The following is a 27,176-nucleotide window of genomic DNA, read 5'->3' as shown; positions in this document are numbered from 1 at the left end:
GTTTCACAGTTATTCATTCTGAATGAGTGCTTTATCAGGGCCAAGTTCAGATGTCTGAGTTCGAGGATGGGTCTGAGACCACCATCCTTCTTTGAGACGAGGAAGTAACGGCTGTAGAAGCTTGACTCGCTCTGAGCTGGAGGAACCACTTACGGCTCTTTTTGCCAGCATAGTGTTCACCTCTGAGCGCAGGACGTGAATGTCCCGGTTCCTCATGGAGGTGGGTACCACACCGTTGAATAAAAGGGTGTAATAAAACATAACCTCATTTTATTATACCCAATACCCATTTTGACACTCCGAGGATGGCCAGCCAGGACTCAGCCCGTGTGGCAAGAGGTGTAAAAGTGGTTTGAGCGATGGGTCGCTGCGAGGGGACCCGACGCTTGTGATATGTTTGTTTTATCTTGTTGCTATGACAGCGATTAGTTGCATGGGCGCGGGAACTTACAAAAAAAAAGAAATTTTAGAAATGCAGGCATGAATAGGCTAATTGTTAAATAACAATTTAACAAGTGATATAATAATGTATCTTTACTAATTATCTAAAACATGGAGAATTCAGTATTTAAAGCATGCCATAGGGCTGGGATCTAAAAAAATCTGTATTTAATTTAAAAAAAAAAATGTTATTTCATATCCTGCCCAATATTGTCCAAGAAACAATGTTTACATTGAAGGCTATAAAAACAAGATATGCTATATTATGTTCAAAAAAGGGGTCAAATCACATTAGGCCTAGGCTATATTCTAAAATTGTAACTTTACAATCTAAAACAAAATGTTTTTTAAAGCAGAAGTTAAATACACTAAACTAAAAATGAAAAGAAATAAAAACAAAAGAACAGACTAATGATTATTATTACATTGATTAGGGGAAAGTGGGGTGAGTTGTGCCAGTTTTTACTCAAAGTGACTTTAAAGTGAGGCCATGGCAGTAATGCCTTCAACTTAAGAATGTACATATATTTCAGGATGTGGTGCATGCCTGAGAACAATAACTTTGGATCTGAAATAAATTGTTTCAGAAATATAGCTTTTGGAAAAAAAAGTGGTCTCGTGGCACAAATTGCCCCTGGTGCGGGGTAAGTTGTGCCTTTGGGGAGAATACGTAGGGGTAATTTGTGCCAGTCATTTCTGAAGTAAAACAGAACATTTTAATGTTATGAACTGTAATGCTATATGAAATCAAGACAAATTCAATACAAAAATACTCATTTAAGGTTTATTTAGATATTGTCACCCTATTAAACTGTTGAAATAGGCTAAGTCATATTTTGTAGTCATATTTTGTTTTTGGGAAAACACAAAAAAACTTAAATACACAATATATGATATTTGTGAACATTTCAGGCAGAAAGGCTTTGGCAATAGATGCCTGTTGACATACATAGAACGCTGTCTGTCAATTATAAGAATAACATAATAATACGCCACGTTCCAAATTATTCTGCAGGTGACATATCAGTAATATTTCAGTAGAATAAACATTCAGATTTTAGTTTTTCTAAGAAAATGTTTGTTTGTTTATTTATCCATGTCTTATAACTGGTATCAATCTCAGACAAAATAATTTGCCAGATCTATGGAAACCCTACTTAAAAGTTGTTCCACATTATTAAGCAAGTCACAGTTCTCATGCAATATGGGGAGGAAGAAAGATCTTTCTGAAGATCAAAATACCTGTTTGCTGCTAAACACTGGCCTTTTTTATAGCTGCCCTTTTAATACAATTAATTTTTTTTTGACAGGAACTTTCATTAATAAGCCTTTATCTGACCGAGTTCTGCTGTGCTCTAAATCACTCACAAATCTGATGATAATTCAGTAATCTCAATTCAGTTTCACACAATATTAGTTGTTTTCATGCCTTTTGCACAACATTGGACCATTTCATGCTTTTCATCTTCAGAAAGTGTGTTTTATAAGTGTGTGGCATGATGGGTTTTGGTCTAAAATCAAGAATGTCACATAGTTTAACTGCTAAAATGTAAGAGTACAATGTACAATTTCAAATTAATAATATGTTGAAAATAATCATACGTGAGGGTGAGTTGTGCCACTGGCACAACTTAACCCAGGCCCTCTGGCACAAATCACCCCGGATCCACGAGTTTGAAAAACTAGCATGATCCAGCAGTTGTGAGCTAACATCGTGCTAACTGTATAGACTCATTGTGTAGCCTGCTAATGCACTAAAACATGTGTGAAATGTTTGCAAACTTGTCTATAATTGTTCAGACACTACAATCAAAAAACCTTGATCATAGAAATTTTACTTTGAAAGGGAAAAAACATTTTTTTTTAGCTAAAATGTGCTTTCCTCTCATGCCATGTGTCTCTCTTCTTTGGAGGATGAGTAAAATGGATGGCTTTTCAAAATTATGTGGTCACATGACCAATTTCTTCTATGGTTTTCCAGAAACAATGGGTGGAACTACTTCCCCCCGGCACAAATCACTCCACTCTCCCCTACTACAGTCACTTTACACAGTTACTGCTATCGTACAAATACACTTAGTTGTAGGTTCAAAATTCTATATATGGCATAATTATTATGTTCGCCAAAAAAAAAAAAAAAAAAAAAAAAATATATATATATATATATATATATTTTTTTTTTTTTTTTTTTTTTTTTTTTTTTTTAGCAAAATGTATTTTACTCAGATTGAACTCCGTCTGTTTGGCGGCACTCGTTCACAGAAGTTTGTGCTTGCTGAAGGCTCGTCCACGCCTGACAGCAAAATATAAATTTTTTCTCAACTTTCTAACATTTTCAGATGGAGAATATGTCTGTGAAATGTAAATTATGCACTGAGGAAATTATTGGATGTCACTTCAGCTTAAAAAAATAAATAAATAATAGAGGTATGTTTGTTTCCACCAATCGCTGTACAAGTTAAGGTTATGTATGATGACGAAAGCACGTTAGTGCTAACCCTTTTGGAACCCACAGAGATTAAATTGCAGTGCCTGCAGTTCGAAAAAAAAGTTCTTTGAATGGAAGTCTATGGGAGCAGTCGGGGCAAATCTCGGCCAGACTGAAATTGCCCAAAAAGAAGCAGTACTCCACAGAGCGTGACTCAACGCTGATTGGACTATATCCAGAGGCAGAACTAACAGCCTAGCAGTGACAGCTAGCATAACACTGTGGTTGAATGTGATTGAAAAAATCGTCCCTTTCTCACTTTGGTGGTGCGTCGCTCTGATGCCCTAATGAAGAAACCGGCACTGATTGTCTCCAGCACCCAGAACTGAACAGGGTGTTACGCAGTTGAACTGAACTGTTAGACGCTCCATTACTGACACTGCAGTTCCTCACAGTAGAAGAGCACAGTGTGTTTTAATGCTGCTGGAGCTCATGGATGTTGTTCAGTACCAGAGAACTGAGAAATCTTCCACCCTGAACACTGATATTGTGTCATTCAGAAACACAATGAAACCAAAGAGCTGCTGCAGTTTATTACATGAACTAATAATGAGCCCAGAACAGTGTAGAATGAATGATAGAAAGTGTTCAGTGACCTTACAAAATATTAATAATGACCAAATCAATAATATACATGATTCTGTCAAGACTTCAGAAATGTGTGTATAATTGTTTGACATGTTTCACAACATGAGGAAGATGTTGGAAAATGAGTTTGTGACTGATCTACAGTCTTCAGGATAATGATTTAAATAGAGAGAGTCACTTTGCATTGTGACACATGCTTCAGTGCTCTGAGAGTGTTTATAGTGCTGTGAGTTTAACACTTCATGACTGAGAGCAGAACAGAACACAATCTTCATCATCACACAAGACAAAAGAACAACAATGAACACAATCACCTTCTTCATCTGGACTCTCACTCTCTGCATTCAGGGTAAATATCTTCTATAAATATCTTGCAAAATAAACTACAACATCTCATTTACAGTCCAATAACCATTAATGAGTAAAATATGTTAATTTCAGAGAGCTGGGGACAAGTGACAGTGACTCAAGATCCTGCAATAAAATCCATCAAACAAGGAGAAACTGTTACAATCAGCTGTAAAACCAGTCAGCCGATTTCTGGCTGTAGTGACTGTGTGTCTTGGTATCAGCAGAAACCTGGAGAAGCTCCTAAACTCCTGATTTATTACATAAGAAGCCTTCAGTCAGGAACTCCATCTAGATTCAGTGGCAGTGGATCAAACTATGGCAGTGATTTCACTCTGACCATCAGTGGAGTCCAGACTGAAGATACAGGAGATTATTACTGTCTGAGTTACCACTGGATCAACAGTAAAGCTGTGTTCACACAGTGATAAAGAGTGGTACAAAAACCTCGTTCAGTCAGACGTCACAGTGATGCACTGATACAGCTGAGAGATACTGCAGCTGCTGATGGAGGATCACAAACAACACAATGCTGTATCAAACCTTTCAGAGACTTTATTTATTATGATGTGTTAAGTAAATATGTAACATACTATCTTACATTCCTTACTAAACTGGACTAAAATGTGGTGAAAATGTGAATGATGCTTGTCCCTGCAAAACCTTCCCCTACAATATTATCTGTATCATTTACTAAGAAAGTCAATCCCTTTAATTGCACTTCCATACTTCACCACTAGAGGGTCACATGTCTTTTACATAACTGAGTTCTACACACATTTCCTTTAAGACCGTGACTGCATCCGAAATCACATTCTTCCCTATTATAGAGTAGGCCAAAAACAGCATGTGACAAAAGAAGTGTTTCTGAATTCACAGTATTAATAACTGTAAATAACAGGATAAAAGTACCGGATGATCTACTACTTCCGGTGAGATTCTTAAGTGTGCATCTGGGGGCCCCCGGCCCTGCTATAGGAACTTTAAAGGGAAATGGGTGCATGGGAGCCTACTTTGAGAAGGCCCTCTTAGGCCCTCCTATTATGGTCCTGGCTTCTGGCTACCAGGGGGCCATAGGGAGGATGGGGGCTTTGGGGGCTTTTAGAGGGCCCTCTGATTATGAGGGCCCTACTAGGAGGCCCTAGGCTAGGGAGGAGGGTGTAGTGTACCTTTAGAGGGCCATCTGATTACAAGGGCCCCTACCATGGGACCCCTGGCTTCTGGGGGGAGGGGAGGGGGGCGTGTTAACAGCCTTACAGAAGGCCCTCTGACTAGGGAGCGGTAGCATGGTGGGATGGAGGCGGTTAACCTGCCCGCTGAGTGGCCCCCAGACCAGTGTAGCAGTGTAAGAGTTTGACCAGTGTAATCACTCCCAGGGCTGTAGTGGAGGCTAAACGCAAGTAAACACGGTTTACCCACCTCTGAAATTTCAGAATTAGAGTTTACCCACTTCTCAATTGATCTAAATGCACATCATAGTAGTTTATGCACAAAATGTGATCACAGAATTCTTATTTTACCACTACACCCCTGATCACTCCGTTCTGTACGGGGATATGGTACACAGGTGGATTCTGGCATGGTTCAGCTGGACACGGTACACATGTAGTGTGATCACTAACCGTGCCCCAACATGGCTCTCACTGTACGTTCACACCAGGAGAGACCAAAGCGAACACGTCGCTAAGGTCGTTGAAGAAGCTTCGTTGTTGAATTTGCTTTATTCACTTTGTTCGCTCGTTGGAATGTTTGATTTAGCCTGTTACCGTGGGGCGTTGGTAAATCTATATATTAGAATTGGTTTTCTGACTTTTAACTTCTCTTTTTCACTCTGGCCCGCCCAATTCGCTTCGCTGCCAGTGAATTTGCTTTGTTCGGCCAATTCGCCGAGAACTTGCGAGCGTTTTGCCCAGGGGCCCACACAACCCATAATCCGTCCCTGCTACTGAAGAGAGTATGTGATTTCAGACGCAGTCGGTGTGTTTGATACTCCATACACTTTATTGATATATTAATGCCTGTTAATCTGTTACCAGATCAAGATTACTTTGTCACACTACATGATATTTGTGGAAGTGTCAGTGAATTTCACATGATGGCTGATTGTTTATTATTCATTTATGTTTATGATGATAAATGTTTAATATCTGTAACAGTTCAACAGAAGGATTGTTCATATTTGTGTCTAATTTTCATAATTTGTCTTTGTTTCAGACCACACTCACCCTCATACATTCACACAAACACAACTGCTCACAGACGTGACCTGTTTTCTGAATCCAGCGGATCATTAATAGTTTTGTGGATTGAACTCTTGGAGCTCTTACTCTCTAACCGAGTCAAGGACGATCTCAGCAGTCCAGAGGCTTCAGACACTGACAGTGTTTCATTATAAACTGATGAACATGAACAAACCTCATCTCTCCATTAGTCCAACTCTTCTGACTCATTTCAGAGAATAAAGTGTGGACAGTGAAACTCATGTTTGATCATCAGGTGATTCTGTTCCTCTCAGAATAGAGCAGCTCCATCAGCAGATGTTCAGCGTCCTCACAGGAGCTTCATGTTACTGGAATCCACTGCTGCTCTTCTTTCTGGAGATACACTGGGGTTACACACTATAAGGCCCGCTTTCACAGACAGGGCTTTGCTTAAACAGGAACAGGCCTTATTTCAGTTAGAGCATTTAAGTACTTTTATATTAACTAAAAAAAAAAAAAAAAAAACTTGTGTACATCTTGAGACAAAACAACAGCACTGGAACATTTTAAGATATGTCAGTCAGTACAAGTTACTTTCAGTTAAAACAGCTCAAAAATGCATTTTAGTCTAGGACTAGCTTAAGCCTTGTCTGTGAAACTGGGAGTAAAAGTTTAATGTTTCTGTCATGTAAATTACATTTTTAGTATTTTTGGAATAAAATGCCTCCTCCTCGGTTCTGCCAAGGCTAATTTCTCCTAATATTTTAAACACACAAATAAATTATATTTTTATACTTTTTTCCAGACAGCTTATTTGTAAATGCTGCATAAATATTCTGATATTTACTTTGACTTTCCTTTATTTCCTTCACTATCAGATGTGTCACATTTCATCTCGAGCATCTTCACTGTTGTCTTCTTGTAATTGTTTGGTGTGATGGAAATATTATATACTACTTTAATATTCTTAAGTCTCTTTCATTAAGGGCAAAATTATTAAATCTCTGCATAAAAAAATCATTAAAAAAGTTCAAATGGGACCTTGTTGTTACTAAAAGGGGGGAAAAATCTGTCTTGAAAATCTGTGTATGACACATAATTACTCACGATCACAATAATTACTCAAGATCAGGTTATAAATGGAGGTGAAACATGGCAGGTCTAGAGTTTGTTAACAGCGGGGTTTGTCGCCCTCTGCTGGTTCGCTCTTGAAGAGCCTCTTGAGGAAGCAGAGCTGCAGGTATCCAGCGGTGATGATGACGAGACTCTGAACAGCAGTCCAGATGTTGACATAAGTGGAGTTGGACTGAAGCAGGTAGAAATCAGCTCCTCGTCTCATTCGCTCGTAGTTGTAGTGACGCCACATGTGGAAGACAAACTTCTGCAGTCTGATGCTGCTCTGCTGTGTGCAGGTCAAGTTCATTCAGTTGGGTGGTGGGAAAAAATATATTTGAAATACAAGAAATCTCTTTTTTTTCTGTCAAAAAGAACAAAATATAGGCAATGATGTTGTACTAATTAAGAGCAAATCACGTTACAGTAAGGATGTGTTTGTTGTTTATTACCTCAATGAAGGACAATGAACTGTTCATCTGTTTCATATCATCTTCTTTCTTTTCTTCTCTTCTTCCTTTTGTTTCTCAATGTTTTCTTGTCCCTCGTAATACACACCAAAGTTCAGGAAAACCTGCATGATCCCAAAGCGACTGTGGAAATTACTGAAGCACATCTGATGAAAACCTGCTGAGATACAGAAGATTATTGATTGATTGATTTTTTGTTTATTTGTTACTTTTGCAGTTTAAAACTTTTATTATAGTACTTTGATGTTAATTAATTAAGTATAAAATTTATATTAATAATTAGCTAATATTAATAATATTAATGATTTATATTAATAATTATAATTATAATTTAACACACCTTTGGAACAACATGGATTTTTAAATCCTGTAATTCACTGCATGATCCTCATGAAATCCACTTTAAGTTCTAAAAACAGGATTTTTCTCTTCATAATGTGGGCAGCAGATGTACTAAAAGACGCATTAAGGTGTTGTACTGATGAGTGTCACTAGGGGTCACTAATGCTTTAGTAATGCAAGTGCAACTGTTCAAGTGAATAAAGGCAGGAACTGTGAACTAGTGGTGATGAAAGCAGACTGCGGGGTTGGCTCACATCGGCAGCGTCTGGGTCCAAAGTTGCCCTGACATACCAAACCGATGGACCCGACGGACCGACGAGCTCCAACGGCGATTCAACATGTCGAATCGACTGTAAAAAATGTTTAGCTGACGGTGCAGAACACAATAAGAAAACTTAGTCGGCCGACGAACAAAAACTGCCCGACTGTCGGCTTGGTGTGTTCCTGCCTTAAAACAAAGGAAATGATGTGTGAAAATATGCAGCTGTGTCAGTGGTCTGATAAATTAAACATGGTACCAGGAGAAATAGATAAAACGTTCACAAAATGAGAGAGCCATCAAAGAGCCAGTGCTTCAATTTTATGACCCAGAAAAACAGTCAAAGTGACAACTGATGCATCCAAAGATGGACTTGGAGCGATATTATTCCAAAAATACTGAGCTGAGTGGTTTCCCATAGCGTACACATCATGCACAATGACAGCAGCAGAGAGAAATTACACACAGATAAAAAGAGACATTAGGCGTAGTTTCCTGTGAGAAGATTCATGAATGGCAGGGAATGTGATTGTAGAGACTGACCACAAACCTCTGATTGCGATTTCAATGAAGGCCCTGGGTGATGCACCACCACACATCCAGAGTCCTCTGTTGCGCTTACAGAAGTCCCATCTGACGTTTGAGTTTACTCCAGGTAAACTACAGGTAGTGGCCAATGCTCTTAGCAGAGCCAGCCTGTGTCACACCGGTAAAAGCAGCACGGAAAATCATGTTCAAATTCATGTGGAAGTGACAGCATATTACATGAAGTCATTTGTAAACTCAACTCACCTGGAGATGAGAAGCTATCAAGCCCATATCAGCATTTAGGAGATGAGTTTCTTTGAAGGAGCTCTTCTAAAAGGAAGTAGGATTACGGTCACTTTAGTTGGTGACAATGAACCTAAATTCAGTGGGTTGACATTCAAAGAGTTTTCAAAGCAATATGGATTCGGGCACATAACATCAAGTCCATATTACCCAGAGTCACATTATGGGTTAGCCGAAAAGGCAGTGCAGATTGTGAAAAGTCTGCTGAAGAAAGCAGCTGAAGCTGGGGAGGATCTTCATCTTGAGATCCTGAACTACAGGTTAAAACCTTTAGAAGGTGGGAAATCTCCAGCAGAACTTCTGATGGGTAGGAAGCTGAGGACAAAGCTACCCTCAGCTGAACATTTGCTACAAAGCAAAGACCAATTTGAATCAAGGAAATGCAGCTCTAATGTTACAACAGAAAAGCAAAAGCTTTACACCCACTGGAATGTAAAGATTTGGTGCAAGTAAGATGTGATGGTAAATGGGGACCAAAAGCAAAGGTTCTGAAAGAGATCATGCCCAGATCTTATGAAGTACTCACAAGTATGGTAATACTCTTCGCAGAAACAGGAAGGATTTGTTGAAAATTCCAAAAACGGAATTCAGTGAGGATGTTGAGATCAGGTGTAATTTGGCTCCAAAAGAACATGCAATGAGAGCAGGGGTGGATCTAGAAAATTATTTATAGGGTGGCAAAGGGGTGGCATGAGGTCTATGATGGGTGGCAACACCAAAGCAAGCCCCATACATAGTTTTTGGAGATTTGTGGCCTGACATACACAATTGTGTTCACAAACATTGCATTAGCAAAATAAATAACAACTGAATCACTTAAAATGTGTTAGCAATTGGGAAAAGCTAAAAAAACATTTAGATTCTTACCTAACTAGTTTCTGTGATCGGGATCTTCTTGTTGATTTCATGTTACTGTTTCGTCGGATGGCAAAAAGACCTTTATCCATGATGAAAGTTGAGCAGGCGGTCGGTTGGTGAATCAGCTCCCAAAAAATTCCGAAAATTATATAAATATGTAAATATATAAATATGTATAGTACTTTTATTTTCCATGTCTCTTTAATACCGCGTGGTTTATATGCATGTTGATGCTGATTGGGCTGAGATTTCTGACACACCCACCAAACAAGAGAAACGTATCTCAAACCTGTTGCACTCCGTTTCCAGAAAACATGTCGTTCAACCCGGAAACTGTAGGAAAACGTTGCGCACCGGTTTGAGCTTGAACATGCCCCTGGTGATGGGAACATTCAAATTTTGACGTTTTCAATTGGCAGATGTGTCTCTAGCCAGCCAATTTCTGACCAATGAAAACAGGCAATCCAGTCCTCTGAAATTAGCATACGCTGTGTAGCGCGCTTTAAATAGCCACCCATGTTTTTGTAATTTTCTTGAATTGTTATATGCGCCACATAACCATACACATTCAGAGATTGCATTAATTAAATTACCTTTAGAGCTGTAACATGTTGCAAAATAAATAACCATTTATGCTAAATTTCCATCACTGATAAAAATGTTTTTTATGCCTCCAAAGTTGATGTCCAAGGGTCAAGTTTGTGAAACTTTGTGGGAAACTGCCACATCTTGCCACATCCAAAATGTGGGAAAGTTCAATGAACCTGAAACTTGTAGAGGAGGGGTGATTCAGGGGTGCTTATTTACCAGAGAAACGAGTGCTGAAAAGGGGCGGGGCTACATAAGGTCTATAGGAGCGCGTTTTCTACTCAATGAAATACCTTCCAACCATTCGTTGCCTGAATACAGCCAATCAGAGGGAGAAAATCCAGCCATGTGAAATTACCATGAACTTCAAATACATACAGTGCAAATCTCTGTTTATGCTGAACACTGACATTCCTGATCCAGTGAAATATGTTCTTAAAGAAGGCTCAAGAAATGTATGAAATCCAGAACAAGAGACTTGAGCAAAAACCAAAAAAAAATATGGACGTAGTGTCCATGACGTCACCCATAGAGTTCTGAACAGCAGTTTTGACGCGTAAATGAGCTTCACGAGAAACTGGGGGAGGTTGCCGCTTGGCAAAACAAAGTTCAAGGGGTTTTCGTGTTCTAGTTTTTTAGCGCCGGTCTGGCCACACCCACCCGCAGAGCGCTTTATTCATATGCTAATGACCTGAAATAAGATGGTAACCGCCCCCTATCGATACAATAAAATTAGCAGCAAAAATTAGTTTGGCTTTATTGACCTTTCATCACGATGGCTCGTCACGCACCCCAGGAAGATCTCCTGATGACTGTAGACAGCGAGGAAGAGTTCAGTTCTTCATCAGAAGATGATGAAGACATTGATGATGAAGGCCTGCACTTTGAGGAGGGCTTTGATCCAGCGCAGGACACATTTTCTGATGAGTAAGACATTTATTCTTCATTTAGTCATTAGAGTCGCTTACACATATCGCTTTCAGTCCCATATGGCCAGAAAGAAATCTACCAGTTTGAAATATTGTGAAATGTGTTGTCATTACATTTAAATGTCTTACGAAACGAGCATTTTTATTCTCTATAATTTGGCGGAGGAAATGTTTAGACTATAATCTAATGGTCTAGTTTGGGTTTGCTGTAAAATGTTGCCTCATCAACAGAGCTTAAAGGCATAGTTTCAGACAAAAATGAAAATTAGTCCATGATTTAGTCACCCTCAAACCATCAGAGATACATTTAAAAATATCCTTAGTCCTCCAAAATGTATTATGATTGTGAATGTTACCCCATAAAAAAAAAAAAAAAAAAAAAAAAAAAATATAAATATATATATAAATATATTTATATATATATATATATATATATATATATATATATATATATATATATATATATGATTAGATTATTTATTTATTTATTTATTTATTTTTGTTTTTTTTAATGATGGATGCATTTTTTTCTGTCTTAAGAATTTGGGGTACCATTCACAACTAATAGCCTATAAACCTTGGAGGACTAAGGATATTTTTAAATGTATCTCTGATTGTGTTCATCTGAAATGATGGTCATTTACACCTAGGATGGTTTGAGGGTGAGTAAATCATGGACTAATTTGCATTTTTGGCTGAACTATCCCTTTAACTGTGTTCTCCATTGTCTGCTTGGGTGTAAATGTTTTGAACTTGCATGACATAAGGTTGTTGATGCCCCATCAACACATATAAAGCATGTGACCATATCCATTAATTGCCAATCATGCATGCACTGGTATGCCACCTTGGACAATCTAAGCTGAGAAATGTTTACTAACATTTACCTTTTCTTTTCTTAGGGATGTGATTCCTTCACGTGCACCTCATACAGGAGCGGCACACAAGCATCATTCAGTTTTTAATGCAGTTCAGAATCTTAATGAGTAAGTGTGTTTTTATCCCTCATGTTACAGATGACAGTTTCATTTTGTTTACATACTGTGAAATAATACACACAAAGTATATGTTTGTAATGAGTGGGCAATATATCAGTTTTAGTAATTGATAATGTTGTGATCCTGTTGTCAGCATGCTCACTTTTGTCTTCTCCCCCCACAGATGTGAGAATGACAGCGAACAGATACCTGTTGCAAAGAGAGACAGGAGTCTGTCATGGAAAGCAGAAACTGATGTCGACATGAATCCAAAGACTCTGAGATTCCTGCCTGCACGGAAACCTGGGCCGCAGTTGAGTCTCGCGGACTCTCGCTCCCCTATGAGTCTTTTCAAACTGTTTTTCTCAGAGAGCGCCGTGTCAAATCTGTGCCACAACACAAACGCTCAGGCTGCCAGGGCACTTGCAAAGGGTCGCAAATACAGTTGGACAGACGTCAGCGTTGACGAGATGTACCGCTACATTGGACTCGTTTTCTACATGGCCACGGTGAAGATGAGCTCCATCGCCGACTACTGGCGGCAGGACAGTCTTTTCTCTTTGCCTCTTCCTGCCACAGTTATGTCAAGGGACCGATACCGCACCATTTCATGGAATTTGCACATGAGTCACCCAGATGCAGACAAGGAAAATGACAAAAAGAGGGGCACAGCTGAACATGACCAGCTTTTCAGGATCAGACCACTCTTGGACACCATCCATCTTGCGTGCAAAACCTTCTATCATCCTAGAATAAATTTAGCTGTCAAGGAAAGACTGGTGGCATGCAAAGCAAATTTTGGAATGACACGGTTCACGAAACCAAAGCCACCAAAGCTGGGCTTCAAGTTTTATGTCCTTGCTGACACATCAAATGAATATACTGTGGACTTCTCTGTGTACACGGGCAAGAACAGCTTTCCTACAGGCCATGGGATTTCATATGATGCTGTGATGTCTCTTCTGGACAAGAAAGCTTTGGGCTCTGGGTACCATGTTTACATGGACGATTTCTTTACAAGTCCGAAGCTCTTAACAGACCTGCTTGCTCTGAAGTTTGGTGCTTGTGGGACTTACAGAGACTACAGGAGGGGCTTCCCACAGAGCGCATCTAATTCACAGACCAAAAAGTCCACCAGGGGATCCATCAGGTGGATTCGGGATGGGCCTCTTGTGTGTGTGAAGTGGATGGACAAAAAAGAGGTGTCTGTTTGTTCCACCATCCATGCTGCCTATACAGGAGACCGTGTGCAAAGAAAAGTGAAAGCACAAGATACATGGAGGACAAAGACTTTTCCGTGTCCCGCAGCTGTGACTGCGTACAACCACCACATGGCAGGTGCTGACCTGTCCGATCAGCTGTTGGAGTATTTCACTGCACAGCACAAAACCATGAAGTGGTACAGAAAAGTCTTTCTACACTTCTTGGACATTGCTGCCACCAACGCTTTCATATTACACAAGGAGCTACACGGCAACATGACGCGCAAGGAGTTTATGGAGCAGCTTGTTGCAGATCTCTGTGGTGTGTCTCAGAAAGAAGCACCGAAACGGACCAGTATTGATCACGTGCCGGTTCCAGGAGCTGAGCTGACCTCGGATGTCAGAAAAATCGCCACTGCCGGTCGCCGCATGTGTGCACATTGCAAAGCAGTGTTTGGCAAGAAGCAACCGACACCTTGGAAATGCCAGGCATGTGACGTTCACTTGTGTCTTCAGTTGAACAGGAACTGTTTCCAGGAATGGCACAAAAGTGTGTGAGTGAATTCAAATTGTGCCTTTAATCACACACCCCTTTTTTATTTGATTTTATTGAGTATATTGTGCACTATGTTTGTAAATAAAAAAAAAAAAATAAAATAAAAAAAATTCATTCATTTTTAATTTTTACATTAATAGACCCATTAGGGAATGAACCAATAGGGAACGGGGTGTTAAAAGCACCATATTTATGACCACTGGCACTGTCCTGCATATTGCCTTTCTAAAACAAGAACATCATTGTAGCATATTATTGCACTACAATATGGGCTGAATACAGTGTAGTGAGATGTTTTCCTTACAGTATAAATAGTTGAAATAAGCTCAAATATAGAGAATGTCCAACTTTTCAGGATCCAGATGAACACCTCAGGTTGTATGATGGGAGATTTTAGACCTCCATGTGCTATTCTGAGAAATTCACAACAGGGAACATCTACATGTATTCTCTTGCTTTTGCCAGCATAATACACTAAACATCTTCCCGTCGTTCTCTGTTGCTCATTTACTGAATGATTGGTTGTTCTAGTTCATCCAGGGTTTCTCAGGAAAACAGGAACAGAGCACTGAATTGAAAAAATGAATTATTGGATCATTAAAACCTCTTGTCCCTTAAAATCTCACTAACCAGCCAAACAAAGTTGGAAACCCCGATACTGTTTTTACTGTGTTTTTGAATAAAATAACTATCATTGTTCAGTAAGTTTCAAGAGCAAAGTTATATCTATTTAAATTCAGCAAAATAAGAAGTTTTCTCAGTTTTGGTTCAGGGTAAAGAGAAATGGAGTATGTTTGGTATTACGTGTGAGCCTGTGAGGCACAAAATATCCTCCCTAATATAGTGGACCATAAGGAAAAAGACACACATAATGAAAATGTATTTAAGTTAAAACATTAACACTTGCCTGATCAGACTTACACTACATATTTAGTTTATTATTATTATTATTATTATTATTATTATTATTATTATTATTATTAATGATATTCTACCAGAAATGTACATTTTCACTTACAAAAAATCTTGGGGAAAAAAATATCTTATTCTTAAATCTGAACATTGCGTCATATAGAGGACATGTTAAACTATGAGAAACACATATCATGCCATCTCAGCATGTTTTTTATGATTGAATAAAATACATTTTTATACGCATTTCACCCCTAAAATGTCAGGCCCCGTCACAGACAAATTTGTAAATGTTAGAATGGTTTCCTAATGAATTTCTTTGATACAAATAGCATTTTCTTTTTGGTCACATGTCCCTGATTGTATCTAACATGGTTTTGTAATCCCTATAAGAAATAGAAGCAACTATTCGGTCAACTGTAGTACACAAAATCACAGAATACCCGTCAGGCACTTATATATTTTTAAAAGAACTGCCTTTACATAGGAGTCTACACAGTTAAAGAGATTAATTCATCAATATTTCCTCAAATACTACATTTTTATATCATAATTTCCTCTGTGACAGGACTGACATAATGGATTTCATTGACAACTGATATAGTCCAAACATAATTTTAATTAAACTAATTTCATTTTATTTCAATATAAAAACAAATTTCATTTAACAATTAATTTAAAAGTTCATTAAAATTGAATTTATCAATCACATGGCCAGATACAATAACAATAAACGACTAGAATGGCACAAACACAGACAGGAGTGAAAACACAATTGTAATGGTACGACTAAAGGCCTCTTGTAGCTCTTTGACTTTGTCCTGGAGCTTCTCTTTCTTAGATCGCTTTCGCCCCTCTCTCTTTTTCCTGCAACACACACCACACATACTGTCACACAACCATTTAAGTCATTTAAAGGTTACACTACTCTATTCAGTTACTGTGTCGTTCTATGAAAATAACTTCATAATATAAAGTACATTTTACTATGATACAGCAAATGTAATCCATAGACATTTAACTGAATAGCACAATGTAAAGTGACTGTGGTGCCACATCATATTACGGCTCAGTAATAACAGGGTAATACTACGGTAATATCTACATTATTACTTAGAAAATTACATGGACATAACAAAATTGCATATAATTTCCTAGGTATTAATGTAGATATGGTATCACTGTTATTACTAAGCTGCAATACAAAGTGAAATTTCATTAATATTATTAATATTAATATACAAAGTGCAACCTTGTAGTGCCACACATACCTAGGTAAAAGATGTCAACCTTCAACTTTACAGTGTAATGTCTATTTATTCAAATTATATTTTGCTATGGCATGCATTAAATACATTATATGCAATAAAGGTAAAAAAAAAAAGAACAATGTCATGCATTTATCAGGCCGTGTCACAGTAATGTGACGGGACTGATGTGACGGTCGGCCATTTTGAACTGCCATTACTCAGGCTGCTAGCATAAAAACTGTTAACATGCAAGCAAGGAATTTCAGGAACCTTTTTAGACATGTTTTGAATTTTAAAAATGTCATTATTTTCTGGGATATTTTACTGTGACGGGGCCTGACCCTTTAGCTCTTCAACCTCAAAAAAAACAAACAAACAAACAAACAAACAAACAAAAAAACATACAAAAACAAGCTTAAAATAATACAATTCAATGATAGAACTCACCCTTGATCAGTGTCAGCTTCAACTCAGTCAAATTATGTCACTTCCTCTGAGTCATACCCTTAAAGGCCTATTGCAAACATTTAGAGTTTTATGTGAACATGACAGGACTGACCGAAAACATGGGGACAGTTGTAAAATAGTATTTATTTGTAGAATGTATGTATAATTTCATGTTTTAATCAATTGATGTGAATGATAACAGCTTAAACTTGTTATTGATGGAGTTTTTTTTTTCTAAATTAAAAAAAAAATATCACAAAACTAAAGCTGTAGCGCCAATTTGGCTGAGGACAATGACAAAAACAGATTTGTAATTTTCAAAAGTGTTTTTAATAAAGAAAAAAAAATATATATATCTGAGAACCTAAAGAATGACAAAACCATTGCAAATCAGGTGGACCTAGGGACCACCACAGTGGAGCAGGCGGAGCTGGTGACCAGGGCGGAGCAGGAGACCTCCATGGTCATAACAGAGTAGGCAAATTCATTTACAGAACAACTCACATAAACCAACCATCAGTCAGTTTTAGACATTTTTTGGATGAAATACTTTTTAGTCACTGTAACACTTCAAGGACAGATAATGTACGTTTCTGGTAGAAAGTCCCATTTTATTATATGGAGAGATGATCTGCTGAGTGAAGATGAGGGCCAGACAGGAGAGTCACAAACAGACTCGGATCCTCCGGATGATGTTCGTGTGCTTCAAGCTGCCCAAAACAACAGCTGTATGAAAGCCTCCTCACGCCCCTCACTAATGCTGATTTCATTAAAGTCTCTTTCAGACTGTTTTCTGAACACACAGCGGACGCGTTCAGGCTTTTATCAACTTTTCCATTAAAACTATCCATCAAATTTACACGCGGCTTTTCGCAGTGGCGGATGCTCGACTTGGATTTGGTCTGACGGAGACAAAAGAAACATTTCCTCTTCGCGTATTTTATTCTCCAGTGAAAGTTCAGAACCTCTGCTCGGTGCTCATTTTGTTTTTACTGCGACAAACTATTTTACCGCTCCAGTTTTACCCCAAATGTAAGAGAAGAAAACACAATCGTGAGGGGCTCGTGGAGGCGCACAGACACCGAGCAGGGCGGGTTGAGTCTATAAGGTTCTCATGTGTTATTTAAGAGCGCAGCGGCGCTCGAGCGCTGATCATTGCTGAAACCAGACAGCGTTTGAAAGACTGTAGATCCGATCCGAGAGAGAGATGGCAGAAACCGCTCCAGCCCCGGCTGCTGCCGCCCCGGCCAAAGCGCCCAAGAAGAAGTCAGCTGCGAAAGCCAAGAAAGCAGGTCCAGGCGTCGGTGAGCTCATCGTCAAAGCTGTGTCCGCATCCAAGGAGAGGAGCGGCGTGTCCCTCGCCGCCCTGAAGAAAGCTATCGCCGCCAGCGGCTACGACGTGGAGAAGAACAACTCCCGCGTCAAGATCGCCATCAAGAGTCTGGTGACCAAAGGCACTCTGGTGCAGGTCAAAGGGACCGGCGCTTCGGGCTCATTCAAGCTCAACAAGCAGAAAGCCGAGATCAAGAAGAAGCCGGCCAAGAAAGCGGCTCCTAAAGCGAAGAAGCCCGCGGCCAAGAAACCCGCTGCTGCCAAGAAGCCCAAGAGCGCAGCGGCAAAGAAGCCCGCCGCCAAGAAATCGCCCAAGAAGGCCAAGAAACCCGCCGCCACAGCCGCTAAGAAGGCGACGAAGAGCCCCAAGAAGGCAAAGAAACCAGCAGCCGCTAAGAAAGCAGCAAAGAGCCCCAAAAAGGCCAAGGCGGCTAAACCTAAGGCGGCAAAGCCTAAAGCCGCCAAGCCTAAAAAGGCAGCGCCCAAAAAGAAATAAAGTCTTTACTGTTTCTCCTCAACGGCTCTTTTAAGAGCCACCCACCAACTCTGAATAAAGAGCAAAACTTGTGTATATTATAGCGTTTAAAGTAAAAAGCCAAGATATAATGATCTTTTAGACTACATTCAGAACAGACCAGCCTTCCAGTTCTGAAAATAAACTCGAACCATTTTTATAATATATTGATACAGTCCAAATAGGATATTGTAGAACAAAGTACAGACAGAATTTACACACGACATATATATTTATATATACAAAATATTTACACACAACACTGGAAAATTGCGTCAATATATATTTAAATGGTAAATATATATTTAAATTGTTTATTTAAAATAAATAAATATATATGGTTTCATGGTCAAATATGTGTGCATAATTGTTCCGGCAGAAAGGGGGTTGGGCTTTGGAGGGAAGTTCAGTGATTGGTTTAAATCTTTACAGACTCTAAACCAATGAGCGACTGACACTTAGTTTAAAGACAGTATGTGGAGACACGAAATCTCATTCTGTTCTTCTTGTTTGTGAGAGTTATAGTAACAGAATTAAAAATGAGTGGACGAGGCAAAACCGGAGGTAAAGCCAGAGCCAAGGCTAAGACTCGCTCATCCAGAGCAGGACTGCAGTTCCCCGTCGGCCGTGTTCACAGGCTTCTCCGCAAAGGCAACTACGCCGAGCGCGTCGGTGCTGGTGCTCCTGTTTATCTGGCGGCTGTGCTCGAGTATCTTACCGCTGAGATCCTGGAGTTGGCTGGAAATGCCGCTCGGGACAACAAGAAGACCCGTATCATCCCCCGTCATCTGCAGCTGGCGGTGCGCAACGACGAAGAGTTGAACAAACTTCTGGGCGGAGTGACCATCGCTCAGGGCGGTGTGCTGCCCAACATCCAGGCTGTGCTGCTGCCCAAGAAGACCGAGAAACCCGCCAAATCTAAGTAAAGCTACTGGAGATTGTTTTACTGACCCAAAGGCTCTTTTAAGAGCCACCCATTTTATCAGATGAAGGGCACCTTTCTTTGTTAATAATTAAAATAATCATGTACTCTTTCGGTTGAAAAGAGAAAAAATAAGGCCCATCAATCCAGTAAAATGTACGAGGTGTGCATTCTTATTATAAACACATTAAGATTCCCTGATGTGTCTAGAGATCGTTCTTTAAGAGGCGTGGAGAATCGCCAACTAACTCATCTCCCTATAAAATAGTTATTTGTTTTGATGAATTGACTATTTTGATAATTACCTTAAATAAAAACCAATATACATATCGGTGTTAGGGTAACAGAAATGGGTCACTGTTACTCTGGGTGCTGCTTTATATATTATAGACTTTATACTGCTTTTATACAAACAATAATGTGTTTTTGTTCCAATTCTAAATCTGCACAACCACTGGGGATTAAGTGTTTCAGAATAAATAAATATAATGTGAGTATAAAGCTCATGGAGGTGTCATCTGAGTCAACCGATCAAAGCACATTGAGCGGGAAATCCTCTGCTTGTTTGAAAAAGAGGAAACGCGCAGTCATTGGCTAACAGTCATACACAGACGTCACATATTAGCCAATCACAAGGCCTGCATCCTCGCGACACTATCAGCACGTGGTGGTAAATGCTTTAAAAGCAGGCGTGTAACACAGAGCAGTATTTCCAGAGTAAGGAGAACAGAGAGAAGGAAAGTTGAGCAATGGCAAGAACCAAGCAGACCGCTCGTAAATCCACCGGTGGCAAAGCCCCGAGGAAGCAGCTCGCTACCAAAGCCGCCCGCAAGAGCGCTCCGGCCACCGGCGGCGTCAAGAAGCCCCATCGTTACAGGCCCGGGACCGTGGCTCTCCGAGAGATCCGGCGTTATCAGAAGTCCACCGAGCTGCTGATCCGCAAACTGCCCTTCCAGCGTCTGGTCCGAGAAATCGCTCAGGACTTCAAGACGGATCTGCGCTTCCAGAGCTCCGCTGTCATGGCCCTGCAGGAGGCCAGCGAGGCTTATTTGGTCGGTCTGTTTGAGGACACCAACCTGTGCGCCATCCACGCCAAGAGGGTCACCATCATGCCCAAAGACATCCAGCTGGCCCGCCGTATCCGCGGAGAGCGCGCCTAAACCCGCATCAGCCACATCAAACCCCAAAGGCTCTTTTAAGAGCCACCAAAATTACTGAATGAGATTATTTCCAGTTGGTTTACTGTCAGTCGAAAGTTGTTTTAACACTAGTTGATACACCTCAAAAACTACAGTTGCTATTTAATAATAGTTTTTGCGTAAATTCTTTTTAATGTCTTTGAGAAATATACAGTGTACGATGTATTTAAAAGAATAAATTTTGTACAAATTGTAACTAATAGTGTAAACACACATTCTTTAAAATTGTTCACAATTGTAACATTTCTTGAAACCTTTGCTTATTTTCTCACATCATTAAACAAAAAAACAAACAAAAAAACATCTTTATTAATAAAACCATCCAGAGCATTTAGTTACACAATGTTTATTGGTATACAGTAAACCAAATTTGGAATTATGTAAAAGTGTGTTAACTAGGTTGAATATATTGTACACCATATGCACTCAAGTTTACTGTATATTCAGCACTTGCATACTGTAAAAATACTGTAATTCTAATACAAATGCCCAAAACATAAAAAAATTAAATAAATAAATAAAAATTAAACGTATTTTACAGTACACTCTAAGTTGTGCAACTACAAAACTGTGTTGGGTTCAGCCAGAGAACTTTGTCCTGTGCAGATCCAGCCTTGACAACACCATCCTCTTCCTCGTCTCTATCCTCTTCCTCCTCTCACACATACACTTCCTCGTCTCTATCCTCTTCTCTTCCTCTGAGATTGTTTCCATCCATTTCTCGTATCATCATTCAATGCTCCTGTTCACTCTGAGCTGCTTTATATTTCCCACAGCTGGTTTGATCACATCATTTTTCAGCTGTTGTGTGTAAACAATGACTGTGTTGTAGTTTTGTTTAATTTTGTCACTTGTGTTTCCTGTTGTCCAACACAAGTGCATCACAGTGTGTTTCAGTGACTGAGAATGTGTTTAAAGTTTTGAAGAAAAAAAAAAAAAGTGCAAACGGTTTCTAACTGACTGAACCCATTTAAGGTTTTACAGAAAGACTGATTTATTCAATAAACGGGTCCCGGCCACTGACCATTTGATTCAGAGAATGAAGTTTAGTGTTTTAGCAGTTGTGAAAAACTCTCATTTTATACAGTTTTTAACCAGTGACCTTGTATCCAGGTGTTTGTCACTTCTTTTTATTCTCATACAGCCAAAAAACATACAGTTGGGTATTTTCCAACTCTTTTTAACCCATTTAAGCCCACCGGCAACTATAGTTGCCACAGTGTATAGTTGTCATTTTCCTTTTGTAGGTATTTTTCTAGATGTTATCCATGTTTTATGTCTCAATGACATGCAAGAAAACAACTAAATAAAGGATTTCAAGAACAACAACAACAAAAAAAAAGCTATTCACTTCCTTCCTGTGACATGAGACTGTCAACTTCCAACTGCAGGAAGCATGGTGAAGGCAAACCCCCCAAAGAAAAGTTATTTTCATGTAAGAACATATATCATGGGGAAATGGGGTATACTGTGTTTAATGGGTTCATAAATCAAGGTTATTGGTTTAGTGCTTTTTCCTTTCATAATATTTTATATTGTTATATATTATATATTGTATATTGTTTATTATTATTATTATTATTATTATTATTATTTTATATGTATATGTGACCCCGGACCACAAAATCTTTCAATTTTTTGAAAATGAATAAATAAGCTTTCCATTGATGTATGGTTTGTTAGGATACAACAGTTGGCCGAGATACAACTATTTGAAAATCTGGAATATGAAGGTGCAAAAAAAATCAAAATATTGAGAAAATCGCCTTTAAAGTTGTCCAAATCAAGTCATTATCAATGCATATCCACTTCCAAAAATACATTTTTAATATGTTTACGGTAGAAGATTTACAAAATATCTTCATGGAACATGATCTTTACGTAATATCGTAATGATTTTTTGCATAAAAGAAAAAAGAAAAAAAACATCAATAATTTTGACCGATACAATGTATTTATTGTTGGCTATTGCTACAAATAATAATGCTGTAAATACCATGCGACTGGTGTTGAGGACCAGGGTCTGTATTTTTTTCTAATGAATAATGTAGTTTAACTATTTGATTCAAATGTTCTCCTTCTATTCAAATTCAAATTTGACACTGAAGGGGTGCATACAACATATTTGCTGCACATTCAAATAGGATGAGAAAAAAGAAAAGAAAAAAAACTGGGTAAAATAAATGCAGAACATGTTCACATAGGACACTATTAACAGGACTATATGCATGGAACCATTCATAATGATTTGGGCACAAATTAGATATTTAGCTCATCCACAGATTTATCAAATCTTCTAGCTACTCTCTAATAGCAGCATGGTCTGTTTGAAACTTTTAACACAGGATGAAGGCCAGAGAAGAGATTAATGTTTATGCAGGTGCAGATTCAGCTAAGAGACCTACAGTTTAAATCCCAGAGGCCTGAAATCATTTATATTCTGCACATATATCTGAACTGTCTAATAAATATACTAAACTGTCACATGTTATTGTCATTCAGTATCTCTGTATATGAAATGACAATCTTATAATATTATCTTTGTCAAATAAATCTTATAAAAAATATTTTTTCATACTAAACAAAAAACATGCCTCGTTAGATCAGTGTCAGTGTTAACCCTCTATGGTACGCAATATGATATTAATGAAGAAAAAAATATTTGTGTTGTTTTTCCTGCTTAAAATTGGACACTTTAACAATATCAATAAACATTTTCATAAATTTTTGATTTATTTATTTTTTTATAAGTTTGTTGCCTCAAGGCAACTTTGTACCACAATTGAAAAAAGAAATACATTTATTGAAAACACCAATTTCTTTAATTAGAAACTTGAACAAACAAATGTATCTAGTTTTTAATGTATTAAAAGTTTTATATTTAATAAAAAGTAACATTTTATATCCAGCTGTTGCCCTCAGGCAACATTGTACCATAGTGGAACATAAATATTACCAGATATTTTTATGTTATTATATCAAGTTATCATCTTCATCTTCATCCTCATCTCCATCTTCTCTCTCTCCCTGACAGACTGTCACTATGATTTCATCTTCCTCATCACAGTATGACCCCTCATTAACTCCTCATCCTCACCCTCATCAACTGGCTTATCTACGTGTGTTTTATACCTTTTTGAAGTACTATAGAAAATGTGCAGATCATAATATATGCAGATATAGTATGTGAATTAGTATTCTTATAAGTGCATTACAAAATCATGTGAAAATGCAAATATATTTAGATAATTCTCACTCTTTTCCTTACAAATATGATACATTTTTGCTGTATGGCCTTATGTGATCCCATTATGGTACAATGTTGCCTTGAGGCAAGTTTTATTGTTATTTTCTCTAAAACATTTGATGATATATAATGTAAAGTTCTTGAAAATACTTCTTTATTTGCCAGTGAAGGTGACTCATATTTTTGAGGGTAATTAAATGGATACAGACAAGTGAAAAAAAGCACTTTTTAATGGAGAAAATATAGAGTCATATGACATGACCTGTGTTGGTCATATTTTGGTCTTTTTTGCACTTTTATTGATTAGTATTTGAGTTATTATGTCCTGAGATATGTTTGATCAATCAATTTGTGCTTTATTTTATTAAAAACAAACTAAAAAAGACCATGTTGCCTGGAGGCAACACCTTACCATAGAGGGTTAAGAGATTAAAAAAAAAAAACCTGGGAAAAAAAATGCAGAACATGTTCACATAGGACACTATTAACAGGACTATATGCATGAAACCATTCATAAAAAATTGGGCGCATAGATCAGTGTTAGGGTGAAATCACAGTGTTTTGTGCTCGAACTATATTGAGGGGAGGGGCGTGTTGAACCTTGTGACGCGGTGCTGGTTTCTCTCAGGTCCTGTAAGCAAATGTAAAAGTCCTCCGACTAACACACTCATCTACCACTGTTTATCATCATTAGACAGAGCTGTGTTAAACATGTCTGGAAGAGGCAAAGGCGGTAAAGGACTCGGAAAAGGAGGCGCCAAGCGTCACCGTAAAGTTCTGCGCGATAACATCCAGGGAATCACCAAACCCGCCATCCGTCGTCTCGCTCGCCGTGGCGGTGTCAAGCGCATCTCCGGTCTGATCTACGAGGAGACCCGCGGAGTGTTGAAGGTGTTTCTGGAGAACGTCATCCGCGATGCCGTCACCTACACCGAGCACGCCAAGAGAAAGACCGTGACCGCCATGGATGTTGTGTACGCGCTGAAGCGACAGGGACGCACTCTGTACGGCTTCGGAGGATAAACTTCTCAAATCAGGAACAACTACACCAACCCAACGGCTCTTTTCAGAGCCACCCACTCTCTCACATAAAGAGCCATGTAGAAATTTAGTTGATAAAATGCTTTGTTTCTTGGATTCAGAGCAAATGTTATTAAATAGTTTATATTTCACAGTAAAATATAGAGATTAGTAATTTTTCTTTTAGTTTTCTTTAACCATGATACCCAGAATGTTGATTTAATTGGCGCACAAAAGACCTTTTGTAATATTACACAATGTTTAAAGATATAACCAACTTCAAATTAGATCCAGAATGGGACTAAAGTTTGCAGAGTTCTAAATGTAGAAAACATTAACGAAACTAGTTTTACACAAATGGTATATTTATAATAAATAAAATTATTATTCGTGTAACGTTAGTTTCAACAGTTTCATGAATCAATGGAGTCCCGAAAAACTGTTTTTAAAGGATGTCTGAATGATAATGGTCTCTTTCCTCCAACACTCCCTCAATGGGTCTAAATAGCTTTTAAAATTACACGATGTTTCACAATATTTGTCTAGAATCGCTTATTTTCTCAAACTAATAATAAAAAGAGCGGGAAACGAAACAAAGGAAACAGTCAGGGTGTAGTTCAAACTTTGAGCGGTTGGCGGCGGCGAATGTGATTGGCCCTCATTCCGCTCGTGATGCTTTGAGTTGTCCAATGAAATACGAGTTTATGGGTTTGGCCTATTAAAAGAGGCAAGATAGTTCCTGTATCTCTTTGTAAATTAGCATAGGGCGGTGAATAAATGCCTCTGTATCGCTTCTGATCTCACATTGCTTTGTGAAGTTTGTGTTCAAAAAGCATCATGCCTGAACCAGCAAAGTCCGCGCCTAAGAAGGGCTCCAAGAAGGCCGTCACGAAGACCGCCGGTAAGGGAGGAAAGAAGCGCAGAAAGTCCAGGAAGGAGAGCTACGCTATCTACGTCTACAAAGTCCTGAAGCAGGTTCATCCTGACACCGGCATCTCTTCCAAGGCGATGGGCATCATGAACTCTTTCGTCAACGACATCTTCGAGCGCATCGCCGGTGAGTCGTCTCGTCTCGCTCACTACAACAAGCGCTCCACCATCACTTCTAGAGAGATCCAGACCGCCGTGCGTCTGCTGCTGCCCGGAGAGCTGGCCAAACACGCCGTGTCCGAGGGCACCAAGGCCGTCACCAAGTACACCAGCTCCAAGTAGATCCCAGATTCTCGGCAACCCAAAGGCTCTTTTAAGAGCCACCCAACTTTTCCTTTAAAGAGCTTTTGTTTGTAAAACTATCATTTTTTGAGAAAAATTTGAGTTTGAAATAAGTGGATTTAAGTGTTACGAAATTTTATCCGAGTCTAATTCGTCGTTGTTCAGTGTTTTTTTTATTCCCCTCTGTAAATCCAGGTAAACTGGGGGTTTGGAATGTGGATAAAGAAAAGGTTTTCACTGTTGGACAAATTACTTATTTAAACTGATGATCTCCAATTTTAGCTCTCAAATGTTCGTAAGTTACAAATCTTGTACTTTTATTGCTGTTAAAGTACTTCAATACTTGATCTCCATCATCAGAAATCTGCATATTAACGTGGATCAAGTTTACTATATGCATTTAAGCATGTGATTATAAAGTTCATTACTGTAGACAGGAGGATTTGTGCCTAGTCAAGTTGACTTCTGATTCATAGTAATAGAGATTGCTAATGTGTCGTCATCATGACGTATTCCCGGTGGTGAACGCAAAGCATTTTGGGAATCCGCGGCACAAACATACACACGGCGCCAGACTTATTTGCATGGAGGGAAGAACGCAGTGTTCAAGATGCCGTCTACCTGCTGTTTTATACAGTAAGTCGCTGCTGCAGGCACAGGTCTTTTTTTACAGATGGATGCAGGACCTGGAGATTGCAAGTGCCGCAGAAAACTCGTCCGTTCAAATGTATGCTAATGTTTTAAGCACCACACTCCTCACTCTCTCATCTATCTGCGTGCAGTCAGAATTCAACAAACCAGCGTGTGTGTGTGAGATTTTGGTTGGGTGACAGTTGTAGGTTACAGTTTGACAAAAGCACAATGTTGTGTTTTATTGTGTGTACACAAATATAAGTAAACACTTTGCAGTTTGAAAGATGTCCTGTATGA

The 27,176-nt window shown here is 38.8% G+C and overlaps 6 protein-coding genes and 1 pseudogene across 6 annotated transcripts; 6 read left to right on the top strand and 1 right to left on the bottom strand.

Moving 5' to 3' along the window:
- Nucleotides 1-7,228: 7,228 nt before the first annotated feature.
- LOC137014835 (transmembrane emp24 domain-containing protein 6-like) lies at nucleotides 7,229-8,331 on the bottom strand (annotated as a pseudogene).
- A 2,971-nt stretch (nucleotides 8,332-11,302) lies between these two features.
- Nucleotides 11,303-14,193, top strand: LOC137014833 (piggyBac transposable element-derived protein 4-like). The gene is made up of 2 exons (XM_067379344.1): nucleotides 11,303-11,454; nucleotides 12,618-14,193. The coding sequence occupies exons 1-2, from the start codon at nucleotides 11,303-11,305 to the stop codon at nucleotides 14,191-14,193; spliced, it is 1,728 nt and encodes a 575-aa protein (XP_067235445.1).
- A 3,788-nt stretch (nucleotides 14,194-17,981) lies between these two features.
- Nucleotides 17,982-18,628, top strand: LOC137014526 (histone H1-like). The gene has a single exon (XM_067378900.1). It carries the CDS (start codon nucleotides 18,008-18,010, stop codon nucleotides 18,626-18,628), a length of 621 nt encoding a protein of 206 aa, XP_067235001.1. The 5' UTR covers nucleotides 17,982-18,007.
- A 546-nt stretch (nucleotides 18,629-19,174) lies between these two features.
- On the top strand, nucleotides 19,175-19,629 carry LOC137014545 (histone H2A). The gene has a single exon (XM_067378917.1). It carries the CDS (start codon nucleotides 19,186-19,188, stop codon nucleotides 19,570-19,572), a length of 387 nt encoding a protein of 128 aa, XP_067235018.1. The 5' UTR covers nucleotides 19,175-19,185; the 3' UTR covers nucleotides 19,573-19,629.
- Nucleotides 19,630-20,298: 669 nt separating this feature from the next.
- LOC137014534 (histone H3) lies at nucleotides 20,299-20,747 on the top strand. The gene has a single exon (XM_067378906.1). The coding sequence runs from the start codon at nucleotides 20,318-20,320 to the stop codon at nucleotides 20,726-20,728; it is 411 nt and encodes a 136-aa protein (XP_067235007.1). The 5' UTR covers nucleotides 20,299-20,317; the 3' UTR covers nucleotides 20,729-20,747.
- Nucleotides 20,748-24,705: 3,958 nt separating this feature from the next.
- On the top strand, nucleotides 24,706-25,340 carry LOC137014563 (histone H4). The gene has a single exon (XM_067378933.1). It carries the CDS (start codon nucleotides 24,726-24,728, stop codon nucleotides 25,035-25,037), a length of 312 nt encoding a protein of 103 aa, XP_067235034.1. The 5' UTR covers nucleotides 24,706-24,725; the 3' UTR covers nucleotides 25,038-25,340.
- Nucleotides 25,341-25,827: 487 nt separating this feature from the next.
- LOC137014557 (histone H2B-like) lies at nucleotides 25,828-26,397 on the top strand. Its single transcript, XM_067378930.1, has one exon. The coding sequence runs from the start codon at nucleotides 25,872-25,874 to the stop codon at nucleotides 26,244-26,246; it is 375 nt and encodes a 124-aa protein (XP_067235031.1). The 5' UTR covers nucleotides 25,828-25,871; the 3' UTR covers nucleotides 26,247-26,397.
- The last annotated feature ends 779 nt before the right edge of the window (nucleotides 26,398-27,176 follow it).

Source organism: Chanodichthys erythropterus, chromosome 24 (genome assembly GCF_024489055.1).
Source record: "Chanodichthys erythropterus isolate Z2021 chromosome 24, ASM2448905v1, whole genome shotgun sequence".
Lineage (NCBI taxonomy): Eukaryota > Metazoa > Chordata > Actinopteri > Cypriniformes > Xenocyprididae > Chanodichthys > Chanodichthys erythropterus.
This window is presented reverse-complemented; position numbering and strand designations above follow the sequence as displayed.

Coding starts and splice junctions, on each gene's coding strand:
- LOC137014833 (XM_067379344.1), top strand. CDS start 11,303: ATGGCTCGTCACGCACCCCAGGAAGATCTCCTGATGACTGTAGACAGC. Junction 11,455..12,617: donor CAGGACACATTTTCTGATGA/GTAAGACATTTA, acceptor CTCCCCCCACAG/ATGTGAGAATGACAGCGAAC.
- LOC137014526 (XM_067378900.1), top strand. CDS start 18,008: ATGGCAGAAACCGCTCCAGCCCCGGCTGCTGCCGCCCCGGCCAAAGCG.
- LOC137014545 (XM_067378917.1), top strand. CDS start 19,186: ATGAGTGGACGAGGCAAAACCGGAGGTAAAGCCAGAGCCAAGGCTAAG.
- LOC137014534 (XM_067378906.1), top strand. CDS start 20,318: ATGGCAAGAACCAAGCAGACCGCTCGTAAATCCACCGGTGGCAAAGCC.
- LOC137014563 (XM_067378933.1), top strand. CDS start 24,726: ATGTCTGGAAGAGGCAAAGGCGGTAAAGGACTCGGAAAAGGAGGCGCC.
- LOC137014557 (XM_067378930.1), top strand. CDS start 25,872: ATGCCTGAACCAGCAAAGTCCGCGCCTAAGAAGGGCTCCAAGAAGGCC.